This window comes from Mauremys reevesii, linkage group 5 (genome assembly GCF_016161935.1).
Source record: "Mauremys reevesii isolate NIE-2019 linkage group 5, ASM1616193v1, whole genome shotgun sequence".
Taxonomy (NCBI): domain Eukaryota; kingdom Metazoa; phylum Chordata; order Testudines; family Geoemydidae; genus Mauremys; species Mauremys reevesii.
Window position 1 is genome coordinate 80,753,519 of NC_052627.1, and position 24,576 is coordinate 80,778,094.

General features: G+C 46.5%; 1 protein-coding gene across 1 annotated transcript in view; it reads left to right on the forward strand.

Moving 5' to 3' along the window:
• Positions 1 to 1,618: 1,618 nt before the first annotated feature.
• The window catches only part of LOC120406861 (cytochrome P450 4V2-like), a 42,874-nt gene continuing 19,916 nt past the window's right edge, over positions 1,619 to 24,576 (forward strand). Inside the window, exons 1-4 of the mRNA XM_039542044.1 lie at positions 1,619 to 1,631; positions 6,973 to 7,308; positions 13,138 to 13,250; positions 16,752 to 16,837. Of these exons, the coding sequence (XP_039397978.1) occupies positions 1,619 to 1,631; positions 6,973 to 7,308; positions 13,138 to 13,250; positions 16,752 to 16,837 (548 nt within the window). The remainder of the gene's footprint in view (positions 1,632 to 6,972; positions 7,309 to 13,137; positions 13,251 to 16,751; positions 16,838 to 24,576) is intronic.

The following is a 24,576-nucleotide window of genomic DNA, read 5'->3' on the forward strand; positions in this document are numbered from 1 at the left end:
ATTAATCGCATCCTGCTAAGGAGAACCGTGACTCTGGGGAACGTGCAGGACATTGTGGATGGCTTTGCAGAAATGGGTTTCCCTAACTGTGGAGGGGCGATAGATGGGATGCATATTCCTATTCTGGCACCCCCCCACCTAGCTTCCGAGTACATAAATCGGAAGGGGTATTTCTCTATGGTTCTCCATGCGCTTGTGGAAAACTGTGGGCATTTCATTGACATTTACACAGGCTGGCCTGGAAAGGTGCATGATGCACGCATCTTTTGGAACAGTGGCCTGTTCAGGAAGCTGCAGGACGGGGCATTTTTCCCAGACCGGAAGATCATAGTAGGGGACGTTGAAATGCCCATTGTGATCCTTGGGGACCCCGCTTACCCGTTAATGCCTTGGCTCATGAAACCCTATACAGGGAAGCTGGACAGGAGCAAGGACCATTTCAACTACAGGCTGAGCTGGCGCCGAATGACTGTGGAGTGTGCTTTCGGCCATTTAAAAGGACGCTGGAGAGCGCTTTATGGGAAGCTAGACTTGGGGGAAAGCAGCATCCCTGCGGTTATATCCGCATGCTGTACACTCCATAATATTTGTGAAGGGAAGGGTGAAACATTCAGCCAGGCATGGACCAATGAGGTACCAGTCCTGGAGGCTGAATTTGCACAGCCAGAGAGCAGGGCTACTAGAGTGGCCCACAACAGGGCTACAAGGATTAGGGATGCCTTGAGGGAGGAATTTGAGGCTGAAAGCCAACAGTAATGGTTTTTGCCTTAAACAGGAGTGAAATGCAGTGGGTACAGTGATTTTAAGTGCCTGTGTTTTCCTTGGGGTTTGTTATCTTTCACTTTATGCAATAATAAAAACTGTTTCATATGCCAAGAAATCATTTATTTAAAAAAAAAAGTAAGTAAAAGGGCAGGGGGGTTGGTTGTTGAACTGTACATTCATAGGTTTGCATATGTACTGCCAGGAGTGCTGTGCACTTCAGGATTATAATGCTGCATGGTGATGGGGGTTGAGTGCAGAGGGTAAGGGTTGTAGTTCTCTGGGCTCATAGGTGACCGTACAGGTGTCGGGGGCAGCTGGTGGTGGTGTAGGTAAGAACCTGGATGCTGGGGAACGGGGTTTGGAGCTGACATTGGTGCACAAGGGCAAGAGCTTTTGAGGGGGGGGGGGGGGGGTTGGCACGGTAGTGCTCTGCCTGCATGGCTCCCAGTGACTGGATACAGTCCATTTGGCGTGCCATGAGGCTTATAAGCTGCCCCGTGGTTTTCTTCAGCGACAACTCCTTTCTCCTGGTTTGTGTTTCCTTCCAGTGCTGAATTTTGTCTCTCCATTCCTGCGTAGTTTTATTGTCTCTTGCACACTGATTCATAACTGCCTTCACCATATCTTCCTTGCTTTTTTTAGGTTTCCTTCTTAGGTTTTGAAGCTTTTTGTCAGTCTCTGATAAGGCCGGTCCATTTCTAGGACTAGTCAAGGACACTAAAAAAATACAACAAATGATACATTTTAAGAGAGCATGCATTGTGTATAATCTCAGTGAGGTAGTTTTCAGTCTCACACTGTAGCATTCCTCACACATTCCAAACACAACTAGAGAATTCACAGCCTCGCAGACATGGTGAGTAAGGGTAAAACATTAGTGTAGAAGTTCATAAATCCTGGAAGATATGTTCCTGCTGCGGGTTGTCTGGGAAGGGGGGCTGATTGGTTCAGGGCTGCACTGGTGTTTCTGTGCTTTGGTAAAAGCAGAAAGCTGCTAGTGGGACCTGCAATGAACACTGTCCCTCCATTTCCCACAGGAGTTAATCCTGGAAGATATGTTCCTGCCGCGGGTTGCCTGGGAAGCAAGGGAGGGTCTTCTACAACAATGCGGATTCCGCCCTGGTCCCTATGCAGCTTGCCTGTGTGCAGCAATGGTCCCCCCACCCCTCCTGGAACAGTGGCGCAGATGCGTTAGCCTGACTGGGACAGGGACCACATTGAGTCTCCCTTTAAACTTGCTCAAGCGCATTGCCTACGCTCTTGCTGAAACTTTTGAAGAGATTACCGAGGCCGATTACTGCGACATGATAGACCACATCAATGGGATATTCCACGTCTAGGCATGCATGCATGCAGCCATACCCCCACCCCCTCCTCTCCAAAAACATTTCCATTGCAATAAAAGCTGCTTACCTGGGACCTACTCCTGTGATTCTTCTTCACCAAGTTCCAGGTGCTGCGACTGGCTAGCTTCCTCCTGGCTTGAGAAGAGCTCCTGGCTGCATGCCTCCTGGGACTCCGGGGTGTCTCCCGCCACCCCAGTACCCTCACTGTCTGTTTCGATCCCATCCTCCACCTCCCTCTCCTCTCCCTGCTCTGAACTGTCCATCGTGGTCCTCGGATTTACAGTGGGGTCACCCCCATAAATCGCGTCCAGCTCCTTGTAAAAACGGCAGGTTGTGGGGGCAGCGCTGGAGCGGCGGTTTCCCTCGCGTGCTTTGCAATAGGCACTCCGCAGCTCCTTTACTTTAACCCTGCACTGCAGTGCGTCCCAGTCATGGCCCCTTTCCAGCATGGCCTTTGATACCTGGGCAAAGGTATCATAATTCTTACGGCTAGAGCGCAGCTGTGCCTGCACAGATTCTTCACCAAAAACACTGATGAGGTCCAACAGCTCACCATTGCTCCATGCTGGGGCTCGTTTGGCACGTGGAGGCATGGTCACCTGGAAAGATTCACTGATTGCACTCCACACCTGGCTGAGCAAACAGGAAGTGGATTTTTAAAATTCCCGGGGCATTTAAAGGGCGGGTCACCTGAGGCCAGGGCAGTAGAGTCCGAGCTGATGAGCAGAGTGGCTGAACAGGCATTCTGGGATATATCCTTATACCCTGGAGGCCAATAACAGCGCTGGTGTGTGGCCACACTTTACGACCAGCGCTGCAGCACCAGCGCTGCAATGCTTATTCCCCAAGCAGACCCAGGTGTACGGCCAGCGTTGCAGCCAGGGAATTGCAGTGCTGGATGTGCCCTGCAGGTGTGGACAGTTACTAATTGCAGTGCTGGAAAGCCTCCACCAGCGCTGCAAATCTCAGGTGTAGCCATACCCTCAGAAAAACCATCTTAACTCATTCTTTGGGTCCAGACTGCCCCTCCCAAGCATCTCTGGGCCTGGCACTTCTGCTCCTGGCGGCTTCCCAGAGTTTGTCTACAATTACTGTGCTGTAGAGCACTTAATGAAGATTCTACTTATGCCAACAGGAGGCCTGCTGAACCATTAGCACACTTGTTAGGGCACTCACCTGGGCAGTAGGAGACCTGGCTTCAAATCCCTGCCCCAAATCAGGCTGAGTGGGGATTTGAACTTGTGTCTTCCACATGTGAGCCAAGTACTCAAACTATTCATTATTTAGTATTAGTATTACTAGTATTAGTATTACCAATTAGTATTGTATACATCATGATTTTCATATTTTTTTTTAGAAAATTCATGACTGTAAATGATAAAGTATTGAATTTCACAGATTTTGCATGGAATTAATTTTACAAGTAATGCTGCTGAATTTCTAGGACAGAATTAAATTTAGAAGTAACCATAGTCAATTTTGACTAGTTATTTGTAAAATTCATTCCATCCTTTAAAATTAACTAGCTAAAACAATTATTGTATTAACGACTATGTAGCCACTTTTCTTAAAGGAGAAGGGAAAAAAACAAAGAAAAAATCAGTTTGGGGGCATTTTTATAATTTCCATGCCTTCCAGGAAATTTAGACAGGACACTGACTATAAGGGAAGTAGCACACCCCTCTACCCCTATTTGTGTGGTTGAGTGTGCACAGAGCACACTTACTGGATCAGGCCAAGTTGAGGAAATCAGTGTGTAAATCCCACTAGGGCTTAGGTTTGAATTAGTTGCTGAGCAACTTGGTGGTGTCAGAACTTAGATTTGCCTATGCCCACTGACAGAAATGTAGGGGGCTTTACCAGCAGAAACTTAGGCACCTAGGAACTTCAGGGCACCTACAGGGTCAAGCAGCAGCCAGGAAGTGGTTTCATGAACATATAGGCCAGTGGTGCCTAGATGTTAGGCTCAGGCACCTAAGGGTGTGCCTATACTGCAATTAAAAACCTGAGGCTGGCCTGTGCCATCTGACAGGCTAAGGGTCTGTTTAATTGCCATGTAGATATTCAGGCTTGGGCTGGAGTCTGGGCTCTAGAGACTCTCTGAGGTGAGAGGGTCCCAGAGCAGAGGCACTGGAATGAGAGGAGGAAGGGGACAATGGGCAGTGGCCCTCCCACTTTGTGTCACAGTCCTGGTTCGCTGCCTCTCCTCTTTGGTCCCCAAAGCAACACCCCCAGGCCAGGCTGGGGTAAGAGCTACATGGGCAGCTGTGGGGAGCCATGGACCCTCCACCTGCCATGGGCTGGGGGGAGACCAGGACACAGGGTGGGGGCTGCTCTTGTGTACCCGCACCCCAGTCAGGTGGAGGAGCCCAGGTTCCCTGGCGTGGCTCCAGCTTCTGGCTTGGGTCAGGCATCTGGGGGAAGTGAAGAGGCAGGGATTGACCCCCCTCCCCCTTTTAGGAAGAATCCATTGCCGCTGCACAATCCCGAGTCCCCCAAGTCAGATGGCCTGGACCAATTGCAGGTTTGTCATTGCCGTGTAGAAATACCCTCCATGGCATTTAGGCACCTAAGTCCTCCTTGTGAATCTAGCCCCACAACTCAGAGGAATGTCTACAGGTACCAAGCAACAACAATAAAAGTTAAGGGGCCAAATTCATAGGTTTAACTGCAAAGGTGTCTGTGGAGTTACACAAGGGATGATTTTGGCATAACGTGGTTCAAGGGGACGTACAGGGGAAGTACATGTGGTGACTGGAAGATGAAAGGTTGGAACAGTTGACTTGGCTGAGCTGGCAGCAAGCTGCCTAGCTTTTCCCATCTTCTTGTAAATAAGCAATAGTTGCTACACACCTAAAGGATGTGGCTGCATTATTTCATCCAGGAAGATTTCTTTCCTCTCTCTGTCTGAGTTGTCTGACTTTACACTGGTGTCTCACAGGAGTCTGACTTGGCAAACCCTATGGGGAATCAGGAGCAACAAACACTCCCCAGCCCTCCCAGATGGTGCAGTGGCAGACAGCTCTGAAACCTCCTCAGGCAGCAAAGGCAGCAGCACAAGTGAGTTATGTGGCAGCAGTTCACACCTGCTCTTCCCAGTCTGATCCAACAGCTCCCAACTGACTGACTGCTCCTTTCTCACATGAGCTGCCTTCAGTCACCAGAGCCTTCTTCCCCAGTCCCTGTGACTTCACTCCCAGCTGTTCCAGACAGGCAGTCTGCCTCTTATAGAGGGTTGTGCTACTAGGTCTGTTTGCACAGGGCCTAGCACACTGGGCCCACTCTCGCCTGGGGTGTGTAGGCACTGCTGTAATACAGTTAATACTCATACACACAGATGTGTGCTGGTGTATTTTGAGGTGCTCAGGCAATGCATGGCTGCCCCCTGCCCTGTTTGGCTCCTGTACCTATGCTTGTCTCTGCTTGCTGTGGCTCCTTTGGCTGTGTGGATCCATGAGTCACGATTAGACATTGAACAATGGATGCTGGATCCAGAGAAACCAAGCTGGGGTCAGTGACTCATTTGGTACAGGTATCTGGCCAAAGTCTTTACTGGTGTAAAGTGTCACAGCATCACATTTCATTACTAGAAAATTTGGCCAGTAACAGTGGCAACCTGCACAGTCTCTCTTCCTGTGCACCATCACTATAGTCCTCTTGATTCAGCCATTTCTGTAACAAGGCCCTGGGCAGTCACAGTTGTGGGACTGAGCTTATTGGTAACAGTAGCACTTCATATGTACAGCTCTTTACATGTGTATGTCTGGGCTATGTGGGGTATGCAGTGGAGTCTACAGGTGATGCACTTGTTTGGTTACAGCCAGTGTTTGTTGGCCATGCTGGTGGCTCTGTGTGACAGATGGCTGGGGTAGTCTCCTCCATTCCCATGGATCCAATTCAGTGTGGTTGTGTGTTGTTCCTTCTAGAATGTGTATCCCAGCTTTTCATACTTGTCCTGATTCTTGTTGGTTGTTGTGGTTTCTCCCTCCTCCCCTCTGTAATATTGCCTGTGTCCTGAAGGTATTCTCAGTAGGGTGACTAGATGTCCTGATTTTTGGGTCTTTTTATTATATAGGCTCCTATTACCCTCCATTCCCTGTCCTGATTTTTCCCACTTGCTGTCTGGTCACCCTAATTCTCAGTGTTGCCCACAAGGCTGGGAGTTGTGCCCTGGGCCCTGCAGTAGCTGAGTGAAAGATGGTTTGACCCCCTCACTATGAGCAGTAGTAGTTAGGGTCACTGACAACTACAGGGAGACCTCACCTGACCCTCCAAGTTCAGATCCTAAGCTGCTTTGTCAAACTCTCCTGCAGATCCCAGGTTACGCAATGAGGGCTTGTCTATACTACGGAGCTTTTAGTGACAAGGCTGTGTCGACACAGCCTTGTCACTAAAAGTCAGCGAGTGTGACCGCTCTTTTGCAGTATTTTGTCAGCACTTTTGCCGACAAAATACTTCCAGCCCTGTGAGTGGCATAAGCTCTGTCAGCGGAGAGCGCTCCTGCCGACAAAGCCGCGTTCACACTGCCGCTTGCTTTGGCCAAACTTTTGTCTTTCGCGGGTTTTTTTTTAAGTACTCATGAAAGTCAAAAGTTTTGGTGACAACTGCAGTGTAGACATACCCTGAGAAAAAGGGCAGCCACAGATCACAGCAGCGTTTCCTTCCCCAGGGATGCTGGAGCAATTTGTAGAGGGTGGGGTGCTGAGAGCCATGGAACCATCTGTTAGCCCTGTATGTGAAGGAAACCACTTCAAGCCAGGGGGTGCAGCAGCTCCCCCAGCACCTACGCCTTCTGCTGCTCTGCTCCCTCCTCATGCAGCCTCTGGGGATCCCTCCTTCCTTCCTACTCCTTTGTTCCCAGGCCTCTCCCCTACCTCCGCACGCCCTATCCCCAGGCTCCGCTTCCCTCGTCTGGAGTCGGAGCCTGGGTTCTATACTCAGTGCAGTGTCCTGGGATTGCGGCTCAGTGCACGCCGAGCGGCCGGGCTCGGGGCAGCGATGGGGGCTCAGGATGGGGACCAGCTGCTCTACTGGGGGACCGGAGTCATCACTCTGCTCTTCACGCTGCTGGCAGCCTTCACGTGCCACCTGCTGCTGGATTACCTGGGGAAGTGGAAGGCGCTGAAGCTGATTCCGGGGGTCAGCCCCTGTTACCCTCTGCTGGGAAATGCTTTGCTCTTCAAGCGCAAAGGGGAAGGTAACGGCCGCCCAGACACGTAGCAGTAGCTGCTTGCAAACCCCTCTCCCTCTTGGAGCTGCTGACTAAAGCACCCTCTCTCCTGGGTGACCCCAATGCCCTGGGCATGAGTCCCAGCAGTAGGGTGTACAGCGGTGTAGACATTTGTAATGTGCTCAGGAAGTGGCTGGGGATTTCTGAGGGCTGTATAATAGGAGCTTATTTGCAGCAGTGGAGCTGGACTGGCACCATCACTAACAGGGGCGGCTCTAGAGCCCAGCGGGGCAAGCACCCGCCTGGGGCGGCCGTTTCCCAGGGGGGCGGCAGGCTGGGCCGGTGGACCTGACGACTGGACCTGCCGCAGGCATGACTGCGGACGGTTCGCTGGTCCCGCGGCTCGGCTGGACCTCCCGCAGGCACGCCTGCGGGAGCTCAACCGGAGCCGCCGGACCAGCGAACTGCCCGCAGCTGCGGGAGGTCCAGCTGAGCCGCGCGACCAGCGGACCCTCCGCAGTCATGCCCGCGGGAGGTCCGCTGCTCCCGCGGCTCGGGGGCGCCTCCCGGGCATGATTGCTTGGGGCGGCCAAATTTGTAGAGCCGCCCCTGATCACTAATTATTGTTGTAGAACAACAGAGTAGGAGTGAGCTATTCTTACATTAAAGACATTTTTTCCAAGCTGAAAATTAAAAGCTGTTTAATACTCAGCATTTCTAGATCCAGACAAAACAGCTAGGCAGTATTACCGAAACTCTACTTCAACCAACCAAAACCTTCCCCAGAAACCTCTGACATGTCTTTATGGTTCAGTGTGTGGTGGCAGTTTATCCCTATTTCTAAGGATTTTATTGTTAGAATATGTAAATAATCTCTTAACTGTGGACAAATTATTTGTTTTGATCTTTGCCAAGTTTTCCCTAATTTATTTGTTATTTTTTGTTTTGGGTGTTCAAGAAGACATAAAAGTTAGCCTTTTTCAGAGGCCACCTTTTCACACATTTATATTTTAAATATATATATAATGGCCCATATCATCAGTACAAATTAAGACATACAGGAGAGATGGTTTGTCAAATGGGCAGTCAGGTCAGTAGCACAATTAAAATGAGTATCAGAGGGGTAGCCATGTTAGGCTGTATCCACAAAAACACACGGAGTCCGGTGGCACCTTAAAGACTAACAGATTAATTGGGGATAAGCTTTTGTGGGTAAAAAACCCCACTTCTTCAGATGCATGGAACCATGCATCTAATTAAAATGAGATAGACCTGAAACGTCTACTTTCTTGGTTTATATGCTTAAAAACAACTGCCAGGATACATGTCTTAGAATCTCTTGCGAAAACAAAGGAGTCATTCTAAAATTGTTGGATAATTACCAATTTAGTTGCTTCCCTCATAGGGATAAGAGTTGTTTGGAAACAAACAGATGCTGGGAATGGGTGATGGGATGGAACACTTGGGGCTTGTCTACACTGGCAATTAACAGCGCTGCAACTTTCTCGCTCAGGGGGGTGTAAAAACACCCCCCTGAGCGCTGCATGTTGCAGCGCTGTAAAGCCATGCCTGTCGTTGAGGTGTTTTTTTAAGAGCACTGTGAGAGTTCTCTCCCAGCACTGCGCTGCGACCACACAAGGCACGTTAAAGTGTTGCTGCGGCAGCGCTTTAGCATTGCCAGTGTAGACTAGCCCTTGATGATTACCTGTTCTGTTCATTCTCTCTGAAGCACTCAGCATTGGCCATTGTTGGAATTATTTACCCTGATTGTAACAAATACTCTGTGTCAGTTTGAGGGTAACTGCACCTTTACTTCCCTCCCTCCCCACTCTGTCACCCACTATGGTCTGGTCCACTTCAGGAGTTCCCAGTTAGGTCTCGGGTCTCCAACCATCACCTGGCTCTGGGTAGGGTCCCTTGTCTCATTCCTTTCTGACTGGAGGTTTTAAGGCTATAAAGCTCCCTCTCTTACACTGATATCCTCAGCAAGCCAATGTGCATAAAGGCCAGTGCCTGTGCTTTGCTTTCTCTCCAAGGGCTATGAACAGTGTAAGGTAGGGAGCTGCCTGGTGGTCTGTGAAAATGTAAAGGACCTTGAATCTGGTTGGGAAAGAACAGTTGCTCACCATGACTCAGTGTATGGGGATCAATACTCATTCCCCTCGCTGAGATAAGGTCAAATTTTGGGTCCTCATGCCTCAATCTCTGAGGAGGTGGAGCAGAGAAAACAATTTGGATATTGGGGAGGTTTGAGGAATTTCCCTTGCCCACCCATCATCCCTTGCTGTTAAAAGAATGGTTAAGATTTGCTTTCCAGGGAGCCAGCCCTGCCTTCTTTCTCGCTTTTGTCCAAAGACTTGCTTCCTGGAATATTCCAAAGAGGGATGAAGAAACTTCACCCATCTTCAGGGCAGCCAGTATCTTGAGGTACAAAAAGGCGTCACACACATTCCCTAGGAGTCGGATGGGAGGTGGATGTGGGAGCATCAGGTATCAAGTTCACATCCAAAAACTTTGGTGTGATAAGGGTAAGAGAGGGTGATTGAGATCCCCTTACGGGCCTAAAGAGAGAAATTACACAGGAGGGTTGTCAAATTACTCTGTATGGATTTTTGAATGATGTGTGCTGGATTGTAAGAATGTTTATTATATGAATAGTTAAAATGTGAAATTATGAAAGGTAATGGAAGAAAATTCCCCATGAGTGCTCCTAGGACGTCGGTCAGAAACCCTAGGGACACCCATTTATTTCTAGGGGAGACATGACAGATAATGTAACCACGTGTAGTATATTTGGGGGGATGAATTGTGTTAAGTTATGTATCACTGTGGGCCAGGAATTGTATGTATGATTGTATTCCACTCCACAGGGGAGGTTTACCATTGCTCCTTCAGCAACTAGAACGGAAGGAGGTGATTAAGGTGAAACACTGAGACTAAACAACTCTAAAGAGGTGCCACCCTCTGGAATGTTTTTTATATACTGGTTCCAGTTGGGTTTTCCAGAGACTAGGGTACAAAGAAAAGTCTTTTGGTATAAAAGGATGAACGTGAACTGACATAGGATCTTTTTTTCTGATGAAACAAACAGACTGGACCTTCTTTCCAAGGAGGGCCACCAACCCTTGCAGAAGGGTTGGAAAGACTTTGGCCTACTATGGCCCCATAAGACTGATGGGTGACCTCTGGTAAGCTTCTGGCGTGTGTATAGGAACTTCATTGTTTTTTATGTGTTCTCTATAATGCTTTTACATTAGGAATAAAGGTGCTTGCTTAGAAAGAGCTGTGTGGTAACTTCTAGCTGCTGGGAATACATTGTTCATAGCCCTTGGAGAAAAAGGTGCTGACTGTTAGGCAGCTGGATTTCTTTGAACATCCACAGTGTAAGGCAGGGAACTGTGCAACCTTAAAGCCCCTGGTCAGAATGGAGTGGGCCACGGGTCCCTATCCAGAGACAGGTGACAGCAGAGGACCTGAGACCTGACTGGTCATGCCTGAAATGGACCACAGAGGGAGGGGGGGATACAGATGCAGTTACCCTGAAACTGATACTTTGCACAGAGGGCTTTTTTGTACAGCCATTGCACTGTTAGGGAGCATACACCCTCATTAACAGGAGTCATAGGACCTCAATTCGCTGGCTACACCCAGTAACATCCCTCTTTGATCCTGTGCAATTCAAGGTTGTAATTTAGTCTTGGCAACTATTCGTTTACATTATGATAATATGAAAAGAGATTGTTTCTGATTTTATTTGACTGTGCTCCACCCAGTATATTTACACTCACCACCTACTAGCTCAAGGACTAAACCTACTCTTGCAGTACATTGGTACGCTGAGCCACAAACGCATCCCTGCAGTCTCTCCTGATGACTCAGTATATTTCACTTCTTGGATCTGAAGACACTGATCTACTGCTGGCTGAACTCTGAGGCCCCAGCTAATGCTACCGTCACTGCACATAGCACGGCAGTCTGTTAATATAGGGCCCCATACCCAATCTATTAATGCTGGTCCCCATTCCTCAAATAAAACAATGCAGTCCTGCCATGACAAACTGGTGCTGGACAACCTCCCTTCTAATAAATCAATGTTCATTAGCCTCACAGTGACAGACGGAGACCCTGGCGCATGCATATCTGCAAGTTGAAGCCTCTTTTCTGCCTCCTTCTCTTGTTGAGGTTCTGGCTGGACTTTTCCACTCATTTTTTTAATTTATTCACATCCTATTTGTGGCCCCCACAATATCCTGGGGTCTTCTCCTAGTCCCAACCAAAATGGCCATTTATCAGTTGAGGAGGAGGTTGAAATGGGAACGTTCTTTGTGATTGCGACTGTGGTGCCCATTTCTGATCACTTATTTGTTTACGTCTCTGGGCGGAGTTCCTCTGGGTAGTGTCCATTAGCTCCAATTTGTCCACATCTTCCCTGAAATGTGGTGCCCAGAACTGGACACAATACTCCAGTTAAGGCCTAATCAGCGTGGAGTAGAGCAGAATAATTATTTTGTCTTGCTTATAGTACTCTTGCTAATGCAGCCCAAAATGATTGCTTTTTTTTTTTTTGCAACAGTGTTACAGTGTTGACTCATATTTAGCTTGTGATCTACTATGCCCCCTACATCCCTTTCTGCAGTACTCCTTCCTAGGCAGTCCTTTCCCATTTTGTATGTGTGCATTTGATTGTTCCTTCCCAAGCTCTGCCACATACATTGGTCAAACCGGACAATCTCTACGCAAAAGAATAAATGGATACAAATCAGACATCAAGAATTGTAACATTCAAAAAACAGTCGGAGAACACTTCAGTCTCCCTGGACACTCAATAACAGACTTAAAAGTGGCAATTCTTCAACAAAAAAACTTAAAAAACAGACTTCAACGAGAAACTGCAAAACTGGAATCAATTTGCAAACTGGACACCATCAAATTAGGCCTGAATAAAGACTGGGAGTGGATGGGTCACTACAAAAAGTAATTTTCTTCTGCCGATACTCACACCTTCTTGTCAACTCTTGGAAATGGGTGACGTCCACCTTGATTGCATTGGCCTCGTTAGTACTATAAAATTTTTTTCCCTCTCTTGATATTCACCCCTTTTTGTCAACTGATGAGAATAGGCCACTTCCACCTTAATTTAATTGTCCTCATTAGTACTGACCCTCCACTTGGTAAGACAACTCACATCTTTTCATGTGCTGTAATATATATACTGCTTACTGTATGTTTTACTCCATGCATCTGATGAAGTGGGTTTTATCCCACGAAAGCTTATGCCCAAATAAATTTTAGTCTCTAAGGTGCCACATGGACTCCTTGTTGTTTTTGCTGATACAGACTAACATGGCAACCAGGCTGAAACTTATAACCTTCTTATTTTTTAGGTGTCTGCAAATTGGGGGAGGGGTAGCTCAGTGGTTTGAGCATTGGCCTGCTAAACCCACAATTGTGAGTTCAATTCTTGAGGGGACCATTTAGGGATCTGAGGCAAAAATCTGTCTGGGGATTGGTCCTCCTTTGAGCAGGGGGCTGGACTAGATGAGCTCCTGAGGTCCCTTCCAACCTTGATATTCTATGATGCTTAATTATTTGCTCCATTATCTTTCTGGATACATCCTTTCTGTCTAGATTGCAAGCAGGGGAGTGAGTGGCTCTTCCTTTGTGTCTGTAGAGTGCTTTTAAGATTAAGGCCATGATTTCTGTTGGGACTCCTAAATGCTACTGTAATCAAAATAATACATAAGTGCAAACAAACCAGCTTTGTTACAGTAGCAAATGTAATACTACAGTGAATTTATAATCAGTTAATTACAGAAGTTCTGGTTTTGGCCCATTCAAACAGATTTTCTCTTCCAGATTTTTTTAAACAAATGACGCAATACTATGAAGATTTCAGGAATCAACCACTGTTAAAACTTTGGATAGGACCATTGCCTTTTCTGTTTTTATATCACCCAGATACTGTCGAGGTGAGTATACCTATCTCATTTTTAATAAATCTGTTTGTACAAGTCATGCAATTGTAGCACAACACATGTCAGAAATTCTACATTCCCTCAGTGTAATTTATCAATCAAGAGTGTCAAAATATTTGAACTGATGTAATTTCAAGGTTCAAAGGCAACAATTTGTGAACCGGTGCTAATACATTTCAATATAAAGAGCAAATTGCCAAGGAAAATTCCAGTATAAAAATTTAAGAAATGTATTTAATGTTTTTGTCATGAATGGGTCTCTTTCCCCTTTACTTGTATGTGTATTGTATGTGCCGCTGACTGAAGCTTATGTACATGTCAGTGGAAGACAGGACCCCTAAAACGTAAACTGCAATACTGAGATAATCTTGTTCCACGTTTTTTTGTTTTGTTTCCTCTTTGCTTGAGTGAGCAAATATGGACACATTCAGGGATTTAACTAATCATTATAGTTGTTCCTTAATTTAAAATTTTAAGTTGCTTTATCTCCAGAATTTACAGAAAAGATTGCAAATAGCTGGCCATGCAGCACTGACACCAGTCTTAAAAAAGCCCTGAGCCCCTGGGCAGAGTTGGGAGGCACAGGGGTGTTCCTCCCCGCCAAACTACACTGCAAGAGCAGCACAGTCCCGGAGCAGCTTCACACACCCCTCCACCTCCTTCTCTCCTCATCCCCTGGCCAGGTCGAAGGTGAGAAGACGAAGCCGGGCAGTGTGGGACATCTGCTGCTCTGGCTGGTGCCATGGAGCAGGCAGCCGTGGCATTCCTCTGTCTGCTGCTGGTGCAGGGGGTTGAAGCTGCTCCTCTGCTCCCAGCCTGCTTTGCTCATGCAGCCGGTAAGAATCACCTAGGTTGGAGGACCCAGCTCCATGGCTGGTAGAGCCCTTGGGGAACAGAGAGGCTCCAGGGGAGCCCTCCCAGCACACAACCCCTAGCTACCCCTCTGCCTGCACCATGACCTACTTCTCTGCCTGCACACAGCTCTTAGGTATCCCTTTCCCTTTCCTTGAGCTGTTTTCAAACTTTTTGAGCTGAGTCCCCCACCTTTGAGTTATAATTTTTGGTTGCACCCCCCCCCATGATGGGTTGGATCACAGAAACCCCTTTGGGAACTGCCAACTGATGTGCCAAGACTACTTCTGCCCCTGCTTTCCCTGCCAGCTTGGGACTCCAGCACCCTGTCTTGCTGAGCCAGATATGCCAGTCTGCTCCAACACAGACCCAGGGTCTGAACCATGTGCTCCAAAGCTGCAGACTTAACTGAAAGCCAATTAAGAAGTGTTCCTGTCTTTAACACTCAGATGCCCAACTCCCAGTGAGGTCCAAACCCCCAAATAAACCCGTTTTACCCTGTATAAAGCTTGTACAGGGTAAACTCATAAATGGTTTGCCCTCTATAACACTGATAGAGAGGTATGCACAGCTGTTTGCCCCCACCCCCGGTATTAATACATACTCTGGGTTAATTAATAAGTAAAAAGTGATTTTATTAAATACAGAAAGTACGATTTAAGTGGTTCCAAGTAATAGCTGATAGAACAAAGTGATTTACCAAGTAAAATAAAACATGCATGTCTGAGTCTAATACAGTAAGAAAACTGAGTACAGATAAAAACCTCACCCTTAGAGGAATTCCAGTAAGCTTCCTTTTACAGACTAGTCTCCTTCTAGTCTGGGTCCAGCAATCACTCACACCCCCTGTAGTTACTGTCCTTTGTTTCAGTTTCTTTCAGGTATCCTTGGGGGTGGAGAGACTATCTTTTTAGACAGATGAAGACAAAATGGGGGGGTCTCCCACAGGTTTAAATAGACTTTCTCTTGTGGGTGGAGACCCCCTCCTCTCTCCTATGCAAAGTCCAGCTACAAGATGGAGTTTGGGAGTCACATGGGCAAGTCACATGTCCATGCATGACTCAGAACTTACATGCACTTTTTACAGATCCAGACTAACATGGGTAGCTACCCCTCTGATACTTCAGAACTTACAGGTAGCAGCCATGGCTCACATGCTAGCTTGAACATCCCCATGTAGACTTCTTATGTGGATTGGAGCCTTCCAAGATCCATTGTCCATTAATTGCTTCTTGATTGGGCACTTAACTTGCACATTCCTTTCTCAAGAAGTTGACCAAATGCTTTACTAAGGCTACTTAAAAATCAAGCAAATACACAGCCAATATTCATAACTTCGAATACAAAAATGATACATGCATACAAATAGGATGAATATATTCAGTAGATCATAATCTTTACATGGATATGTTACATGGCATATGTAGCATAAAACATATTCCAATTATGTCATATATATATTCACAAGCATATTTCCATAAAGCCTTATGGGGGGGCACTGTCACACCCCCACTCCCGCACAATCCAGACAGGCTGGGTGGCCTGCTGAGGTGAGTCGAGTTGGACATGGCGCTCCCTCCATGGACCCTGCTGTGCAGAGCTGGCTCAAGACCTGCTGGCCCCTGCCCACCCAAAATAGAAGTCAAACTACTCTTATGCCTGACCCACCCACCCCGGCCCAGAGCCCCAAGTCCTCCACTTCCCCTCTGGACCCTGGAGTTTTTATAGCATGTTGTGGGGGCGCCTCAGAAAGAAAAAGGTTGAAAACCCCTGGTCTATCTCATGGAAATAATGTAATTTACACATCAATCAAATTAAAACTGAAAAAACATGTTTAATTAAAACAATTGGCATTATTTTGTAAAGGAGGGTGTGTAATTAAACCAGCCTTAAAGGAGCTCTGTTGTTCGGGTATCCCTTCTGTCACTATCAGGACAGTTGTTTATGTATTTCAGTGTATAAAATGTGCCTACTACCATCAGCCTCTAGGCATCCGAAGAAGTGGGTATTCACCCACGAAAGCTCATGCTGCAAAACATCTGTTAGTCTATAAGGTGCCACAGGATTCTTTGCTGCTTCTTAGGTATGTATGCAATTCAGTCTCCGAGCATACATACCAAAATTTCAAACTAATACAATGCTACCCACAGAATCCCATTCTGCCCTGTGCCAGGGACAGGAGTAAAACTGCCTCTAGAGCCACTCTTGCAATTTTGCAATTACATTAATGACAATCCAGTCAAAAAATGGGGCTAACATTTCATTCCTCTGACCTTTTAATTGCTATTACAATATATGTTCATGTCCAATTTTCTTTATTTTGTACTATAATAATCATTTCAAAATGAAAAACTGAAATATTACAGTGTTTTGACATTGTTAGAACTTGTTTAATACATTTTTCCCCTCCAGAATAATATTTCAGTGAAATCAACATGATTTTCTGGAGCATTTCAGTTGTGCTGGAACTGCATTTTTGAACAGAAAATGGTTCTGTCAAAGTTTTCAGACTAGCTTATTGACTGAGCCATGTGTGTCATAGTTTTGGCTTGCAAGTGTCCTCATACAAAATAGAATGAGTGAACAATTTTACTAACTTCTTCTAAAGAGAGCTTTCCCCTCCCTCTTTTCTTCTTTTGGTAGGCTATTCTAAGCAGTTCGAAACACATTGAAAAATCCTATCTATACACATTTCTGCATCCATGGCTTGGCACAGGACTTCTAACGAGGTATAGTAATATACAAATAGAGTCATGTCCCTTTAAAGTTATGCAATGTTTAATTTTAAGTTATAATGTATATGGACTGCCTTAAGACTATAATGTTACATTTTATTTGCAAATAGGCAGAATAGTAACTTAGTTATGGTATAAATATTCAAATAAAAAGTACAGATGCCCAAAGAGCCAGGTGTGTCCTGTAGTGTTCTAAAATGGGGTGTCTCTGCCACTATCAGGAGCCCAGAAAAAACAGCAGTGCTTGAAAAGGTCATGTGATGTGAAGAATGTGAATGGGACTTTAGAGCAAATGATGTAGCAAGACCATGCACAGAGCTCGAGTTTTCATAATTGATAGAAACAACTTTCAATTCTTCAACAAAAGAATATCAGCCAATTATAGTCCAGCAAAATCAATTAGTAACTCCACACAAATGACACAAGTACTCTTAGTGATCCATCTCCCAGCTGTGCTCAGACTCACCTTCATGAACTTCAATGGGATCCATGTGCCTCTGTTTGCATCTCTCAAGACGGAGCTACTAGGCCAAACCTTAGCCATGCTGCACCCCCATGACTGGGTCACACTGCCACTCATTTAAATTTTATTTTTATTAGTTGCCTGTTTTTCTGCTAAATGTAACCTAAAAAAGTATATGCGTAGACACCATGCTAAGTTAAAGTGACAGTAATTCAGTTGTGCATACCATGCAAAGAACTTCTTGGGACACCCCTGCTGGTTACTGGTTACTGCCTTAGATTCATATTTCAAACTGATGCAGCTGAACTAACCCTCCTAGCTCTAACCCTCAAGATCTATGATACTGAAAACCCCTAGAAAGACTCTCAACATTTTTTTAAATATTTTATCAGAGATAATTCATGCCCAGAATGACTATACCCCTTGTTTACTGCTAGTTGATCAGAAGAGATGTGCAGTATAAGGGGTAATACATACTACCTCCTGGAAAGTGCTGTTTCATAAATTGGTTTATCCTCTTATGCTCATGAGCTAAATTCTCTTATTTCCATTGAAATCAGTGAGGTCAAAGTCAACACTATATGTGGTATAATTTCTCAATACATGAACAATATTAATCAGCAAAAACTCCCATGGTATTTGAAAGTAAATGTTTGTAAGTGGCATTGTTAACTGACTGTATTTTGGTAGAGATAACGTGTCATTTCAAAACAAAAAAAATCAAAGTATTTCATCCTGAGAGTATCAAAATGGAACATATCAGGTAAGTCAGAACTTTTCTCCCCGGTTTTATTTTGAAACAAAATTCTGGTGAAATCCACCCAGTTTTGCAAATTGTTTCAATTTTGACAAATTGCAGATTCCGAAAGAATATGGTTCTGTCAAAACTTCTTGATTTAGGACCCTTTAGCACAGGGGTAGGCAAACTTTTTGGCCCGAGGGCCACATAAGAGTTGCGCAACTGTATGAAGGGCCGGGTAGGGAAGTTTTTGCCTCCCCAAACAGCCTGGCCCCTGCCCCTTATCCTCCCCCTCTCACTTCCCGCCCCCCTGACTGCCCCCCTCAGAACGCCCAACCCATCCCCCCCGCTCCTTGTCCCCTAACCACCCCTATCAGGACCCCTGCCCCTGTCCCCTGACTGCCCTGACCCCTAGCCACACCCCCACCCCCTGACAGCCCCCCCAGGACTCCCAACCCCTATCCAATTGCCCTCTGCTCCTCGTCCCTGATCACCCCCTCCCAGGACCCCCCATCCCTAACTGCCCCTCGGGATCCCACCCCCTTATCCAACCCTCCCTGCTCCCTGCCCCCTGACTGCCCTCCTGACCCCTATCCACATCCCCACCCCCTGGCAGCCCCCCCGGGACTCCCACTCCCAACCCTCTCTGTTCCCCATCCCCTGACTGCCCCACCCCGAGAACCGCCACCCCAACCAACCACCCCCACCACCTTGACTGCCCCCCAGGACCCCTGCTCCCTTACCGAACCCCCCCACCCCGCCCCCTTACCAGCAGCAGGAGCCTGGAGCTGCAACACCTGGCCAGAGCCAGCTGCGCTCCTCTTGCTGCCCAGTGGGAGCGGTGGGCCAGAGCGCGGCCTGGCTGTGGGGGAGGGGCCAGGAACTAGGCTCCCCGGCCGGTAGCTCAGGGGCTTTAGCAGACTCCTGGCTGCTTGGAAATGCGTTCTTTGCCACAGGATAAGAGCTCTTTTCCCCGTCCAGAGCTTCTCTGAGAGCCCATTACTCACCAAAATCCAAGTTCATGAATAGTTTATGGTAACTCTCTGTGAAAGAGTTCTCACCACTAGAGCGATTTAAACACATGCCTGCTGTGATGGCTTCACTGTTCTGGCAGCAAACAAGAAATTGAAATTGAAGTGAGGCTCAGCACTGGGAAGGACAAGTGCAGAGCACCCAAATAGTTAAAGGAACAAGACATCGCAGTGCTGCCTTCTACAGTGGCTGGTAGGGGAAACCAGGCCCTCCCAGTACACTAGGGTTCCATCCCAGGGATCATATATCCAGTCACCAAGGTCTGCTCCTTCAGAATACTTGCTTCTGCTTCCTTAGGCTTCTTGCTACCATGACTGTTCTTAGGCCTTCTCCCAGCCAACCTTTCTCCCTTTTTTACCACTGGAACCTGCTCCACTCCCAGTGGTTGCTCCATCTCTCTTGTCTGCTTGCCAGCCTTCTCCCTTGATGCAAAGCTCTCAGGGCTAACTTTCCCACCCCCTGGCTTCCCCCTCACAAGCTGTGTATTCCCAGAGAGTGACTATAGACTTTCTCCCAGCAGTCCCCTTCTGCTTTAAACTTCTTCCTTTATATTAAGCACTCACCCCTCCCTATCTGGGCTTCTTCATCAGTTAAACCTGGCTCAATCTCTAGGTATAGCCAGGTAGAATGGTTGGCCTCTCAGGCCCAGGTTAATCCTTTCTGGGTCTGTGTGGGGTACATACCCCATCACACTTCCCAAGTGTCACTAGAGGGATTTTGGGTGCAAATGAAGCTCTTCTATGAGAGCACACTCTCCCCCCCCACCCTTTCACCAATAGAGAGAGTGGAGAGCTCTTTGCTCTCTGTCCATAGGGCTTAGATTAGGAAGAGTGTGGCTTGCTCAAAACATTGCTGGGACATGGAACAGTCTATCAAAGGGAACACAATAATGTGAAAGCATGTAAGGCTGACGTTTCTGAGAACTCATACCCATTTGCCTCATTGTTTCTTTGAGTTCCCCCATCCATCTGTCTCCATCGGTTCTCTCATGTCTTATATGTAGATTGTAAGATCCTTGGGGCAGGGACCATATTTTTGTTCTGCCTTTGTACAGTATTTAGGTCAATGATCTATGACTAGGGCTCCTTGGCACTATGATAATATTGCTAGTAATAATAATAGTCACAGGGCAGTGGTGCTGGAACACTTTTTTAATAGTGGGGGTGCTGAAAGCCAGCTCCTTTACCCCTATCTGCCCCCTCCCCCCCAGAGCCAGGGCCGGGAGCAGAGCTGTGTCTCTTAGAGTGGGGGACCCAGACAGGGGTAAGGGGGTCAAGGCTGGGGCCACAGCTAGGGGCGGACGCAGGGCCAGCAGCAGAGGAGCCCTGGGCACGGAGCTGGGAGTCTGCATGCGGGGCTGGGAGCAGAGCCCCAGGAATGGGGTCGGCAGCCAGACCTCACGTGGGGGGCCAGAACCCCACATGCGGGGCTGGGAGCGGAGCTCTGCGTAAAACCTGGTGGTGCTGCAGCACCCCCTGCACCTCTAGTTCTCAGGCCTATGTCATTGAGCAGGTCAGTGGCCAACCCCGGAACAGAATCCATTGCTCCTGTCTCCTTGCCCAAAGTACTGAATAACACTGCCTACCTTCAGGTTTGCAGAGTGACTTAGGTTCAGAGCAGGTAGCACCAAATGTGCAGCTCATTCTCAACCTCTGATGCCCAAATTCAGGACAACAGTGTACATGTTGCGCACTCTGCTGCATGCAAAGGAATCCTCCCCAAGCCTTTGGAGCTGCAGAGCAGCTCCTTAGCTAGTATGGTAGCATTGCATTAATTGTTAATAAGGCCCTGTGTACTTTGCAGCCAACTAGACCTACCTTCTGAACAAGGTGTCTGAATTCAGTCAGATGCTGGTGCCATGCCCTGAAGAGCTTGCAGTGTCTGCACTTCAAACTGTAGGTGTAAATTCTAGCTTGAGGAGACATACTCATGCTATTTAAAGTGTAGCCACAGTGTTTCTGAGAGATGGGAAGGGTTAGTTGCACCATCCAAGATGCTAGGTACATACCTGGGGTGGCTAGTGTAGCCTGTGGAGCTAGCTTTAGCATTTTATTTTACTCAGAAGTTACACAAAGGAATCTACAGGCCTGTATCCTGTAAGACATTAGCTTAAATAGTTAGCATAAGGCTTTGAGGCCTGTGAACTCTGGCACAGATCACCCTCCATTTTGGGGAACTGGGAAAGGTGTGTTTAAAGGGGAAGTTTATACCAGGTAATGACAAGGACATTGAATTGATACTAGATTTTGATATTTTAGGATAAAATGTTGGCAAATGTTTAACTACGAACTTGCCTTGGCAATGAATTGATATATATGATAATTAGTTGAAATCATTACTATACTAACCTACAAGATAAAGATACCCCAACATTATTAGGGTGAGGAAGTTAAATATGGACAAGGGAGGCTGGGTATTTGAATGAACATTTGTGACCTCCCCTAGGCTCTATAAGAGGCCAGACCACCAAGTAAGAGGGAGATCTGGACCATCGGACAAGTTTGGCATGCCAGGGACAGGGCTGGACCTTTGTCACTTACCACCAAATTCCCAAGGAAGGTTGTGAATATATGAACATATAGGTGAAGAATGGGTGCAAGATATCACCTTAAGTCTTTTTATGTGGTCTGGAGCTTTTTTGTCTTTACTAATTTTTAATTTTCTGTCTTTTACTAATAAAAGTGGTTAAGTTTTGTTCTGCCCTTAGTGTGAGCGTCTCCATTGTGCATACTGGGATTCCCAACCAGATACTGAACTTAATAGCCTTGATTCTTTTGTGCCTGATTATGGGACTAGAACCCTACAGTCCCCCAGCTCTTTAAATCAGAATTAATTGGAAATCAATAATAAGTAATAACCACTAAAGAATCAGGCAACACTAGCCACTTGCACTGCCATGGCTATGTTATTTTTATTGTGGTAGCTCGATCAGAGCTAGTGTGGGGATATCTCCTTGAGCTGGAATTCACACGTCCAGCTCAAAGTGTAGCATACCCTACATGGACAAGACAGACACAGGGAAAGGGATATCACACACACTGTCATGTTAGTTTCCTATTTTGGGGTGAATGTGTGTGTGGGGGGGATGGTGGTGGTGGTTAATGATATATGTGCTAAATGGGAAGATAAGAGAAGGGAGAAAGGTGAGGGGAAGAGGGAAAGAAGTAACATGAGAGGCAGATGTGGCGTGAGATTGAAGTGAAGAGACTGTGAGAGGAGGAGGAGATGATTGGAGCAAACAGCCAGTCAGCACAGGTCAGAGAAAGTCCAGTCAAAGCTGTGGAAAATATTATCAGTGTTATAGATCCCTGTTTAAACTGCTTTTGCAGGTGCTCTGCCGGATTCATTCTCTGGCTGGTTCCATCTTGCAGTATCTTCAGAGGACATGTGGCTGGAGGGAGGGGAGACATCATTAGTCCTGGTGACCCCAAAATTAGGGAGGTCTCTCTAACACAATTCTACATCTGGAGAGTTCTTGGGTGACTGGGTGAGGGAGGAGCCTGGATGGGCCCCATTTCCCCCCCCATCCTACTGTGCATAGAATCAGAGAAATGTAGGGCTCAAAGCAACCTCAAGAGGTCATCTAGCCCTTCCTCCTACACTGAGGAAGGATTAAGTATATCTAGGGATTGTCCCTGACAGGCGTTCATCTACTGTATTCTTAAAAACCTCCAGTGATGGGGATTCAACAACTTCCCTAGGTAACCTATTCCCTACTTAACTATCCTTATAGCTAGAACGCTTTTTGCTAATATCCAATCTAAATCTCCTTTTCTGCAAACTAAGCAGATTATTTCTTGTCTGACACTTGGTGGATATGGAGGAAACTTGATCACTGTCCTTATTATAACAACCTATTACATATTTGAATAGTGTTATTAAGTCCTCCCTCAACCTTCTCTTTTCTAGTCTAAACATGGCCAGTTCTTTCAACCTTTCTGCATAGATCATGCTTCTAAACATTTTATCAGTTTTGTTGCTCTTCTCTGGGCGCTCTACAATTTGTCCACATTTTTCCTAACGTGTAGTGCCCAAAACTGAACACAGTGCTCCAGCTGAGGCCTCACCAATGCCAAGTAGAGCAGAACAATTGTTTCCCATGTCTTACATATGGCACTTGTTAATAAATTCCAGAATGACACTTGCTTCTTTTGTGGCAGTACTTGCTTACACTGCTTTTGCAAGCACCTGTCTAACATGTATCTGCCATTTCAGATATTTTCTAATTAATTTGATGATTTTGTTCATATTTTTTTACTGTTTTAGAAACTTGGAATGAACTAACACTGTGGCTGGATCACATAGGATGCAAATGATCTCATAGCAATGCTGTATTTCTGATTTCCACTATAGAAAAGGGAGGGTCAGGTTCAAGGAAATGCTCTGTTTGGGGTCACTTAAAAATTGGAAGGAAGTTTAGGGGGTTCTGGGAGTTCTGCTAAAAACAAGAAAGTTCTGTACTGAGACACAGCCTAGGTCTACTATTAAGATTGCAAAATGAGCAGACAGGCTGTTGAGTAGCTAAATGGAGAAGTCCCACTGGCTCCTTTGGCCAGCCTGCTGTTATGGTCAGACACGATCAAGCACATCCATACCTCAAACTCAAGCAAGGAGGGGACTGAAGAAGTATCATTAGACACTCTAGCAAACAGGGCAGTGGAGTAGACCTGGTCCACCCCAGAGTGAACTGGATGGCTTGGGAGGCTGGGATCAAGTATCCCAAAAGAGCTCCGTGGGAAGAGGGGAAACTATTTGGACTCACTGCAATGGAAACAGCAACTTGTGTGCTGATTCTTTCTGCAGAGAGGGCTGTTTGGGGCACCCTGCTCCCTGCATGGGGGAGGGACCACAGAAACATATACTTGCCCAGCATCTGTCCCATCACCTTAACAGCTCTGTGGGAGATGAAGCCTCTTCTCTGAGTAATGGTTGATAGATGATACTGATGCCAAAAACCAGACCCATATTAGGCTATAACTATCCCTAGCCCTCACTTTTCTACACAGTGGAAAAATGAGGGCAGCCACCATTTATGATTATCAGTGAAGATGGGCTTAGCCAGGCTGGGATGCCAAATATTTAACAAAGGGCTTTTTATTTACCCTTCTCCTCATCCACTTCCACCCCAAGTGCCTTCTCAGTCTGCCCTTGCCTTAATGTAACTTTGTTCACAGTATTTGTCTTGCAGCAGCTACAGTTAGCACCAAGCTGTTAGTAGCACTGTATGATTAGAAGAGTTTTGTAGCAAAATGTACTTCCACTTTGCCCCTTATAGTGAGTGGTGCTGGCTGCAATTACTGACATTAATGTATGTATGAAAAATGTTACAAATCATTAGAGCTAGTCATCAATGTCATTAATGAAGATGGGCTGACAGAGAGACTACATTGGCCATTGGCAACCTTCTAAAATATTAACTTTAATAATCTATCTACAAGTTGTAACTACTCAAGAGTTTCATTATTTCCTTTTTGATGAGTTGTTTATACTTAATTTCCA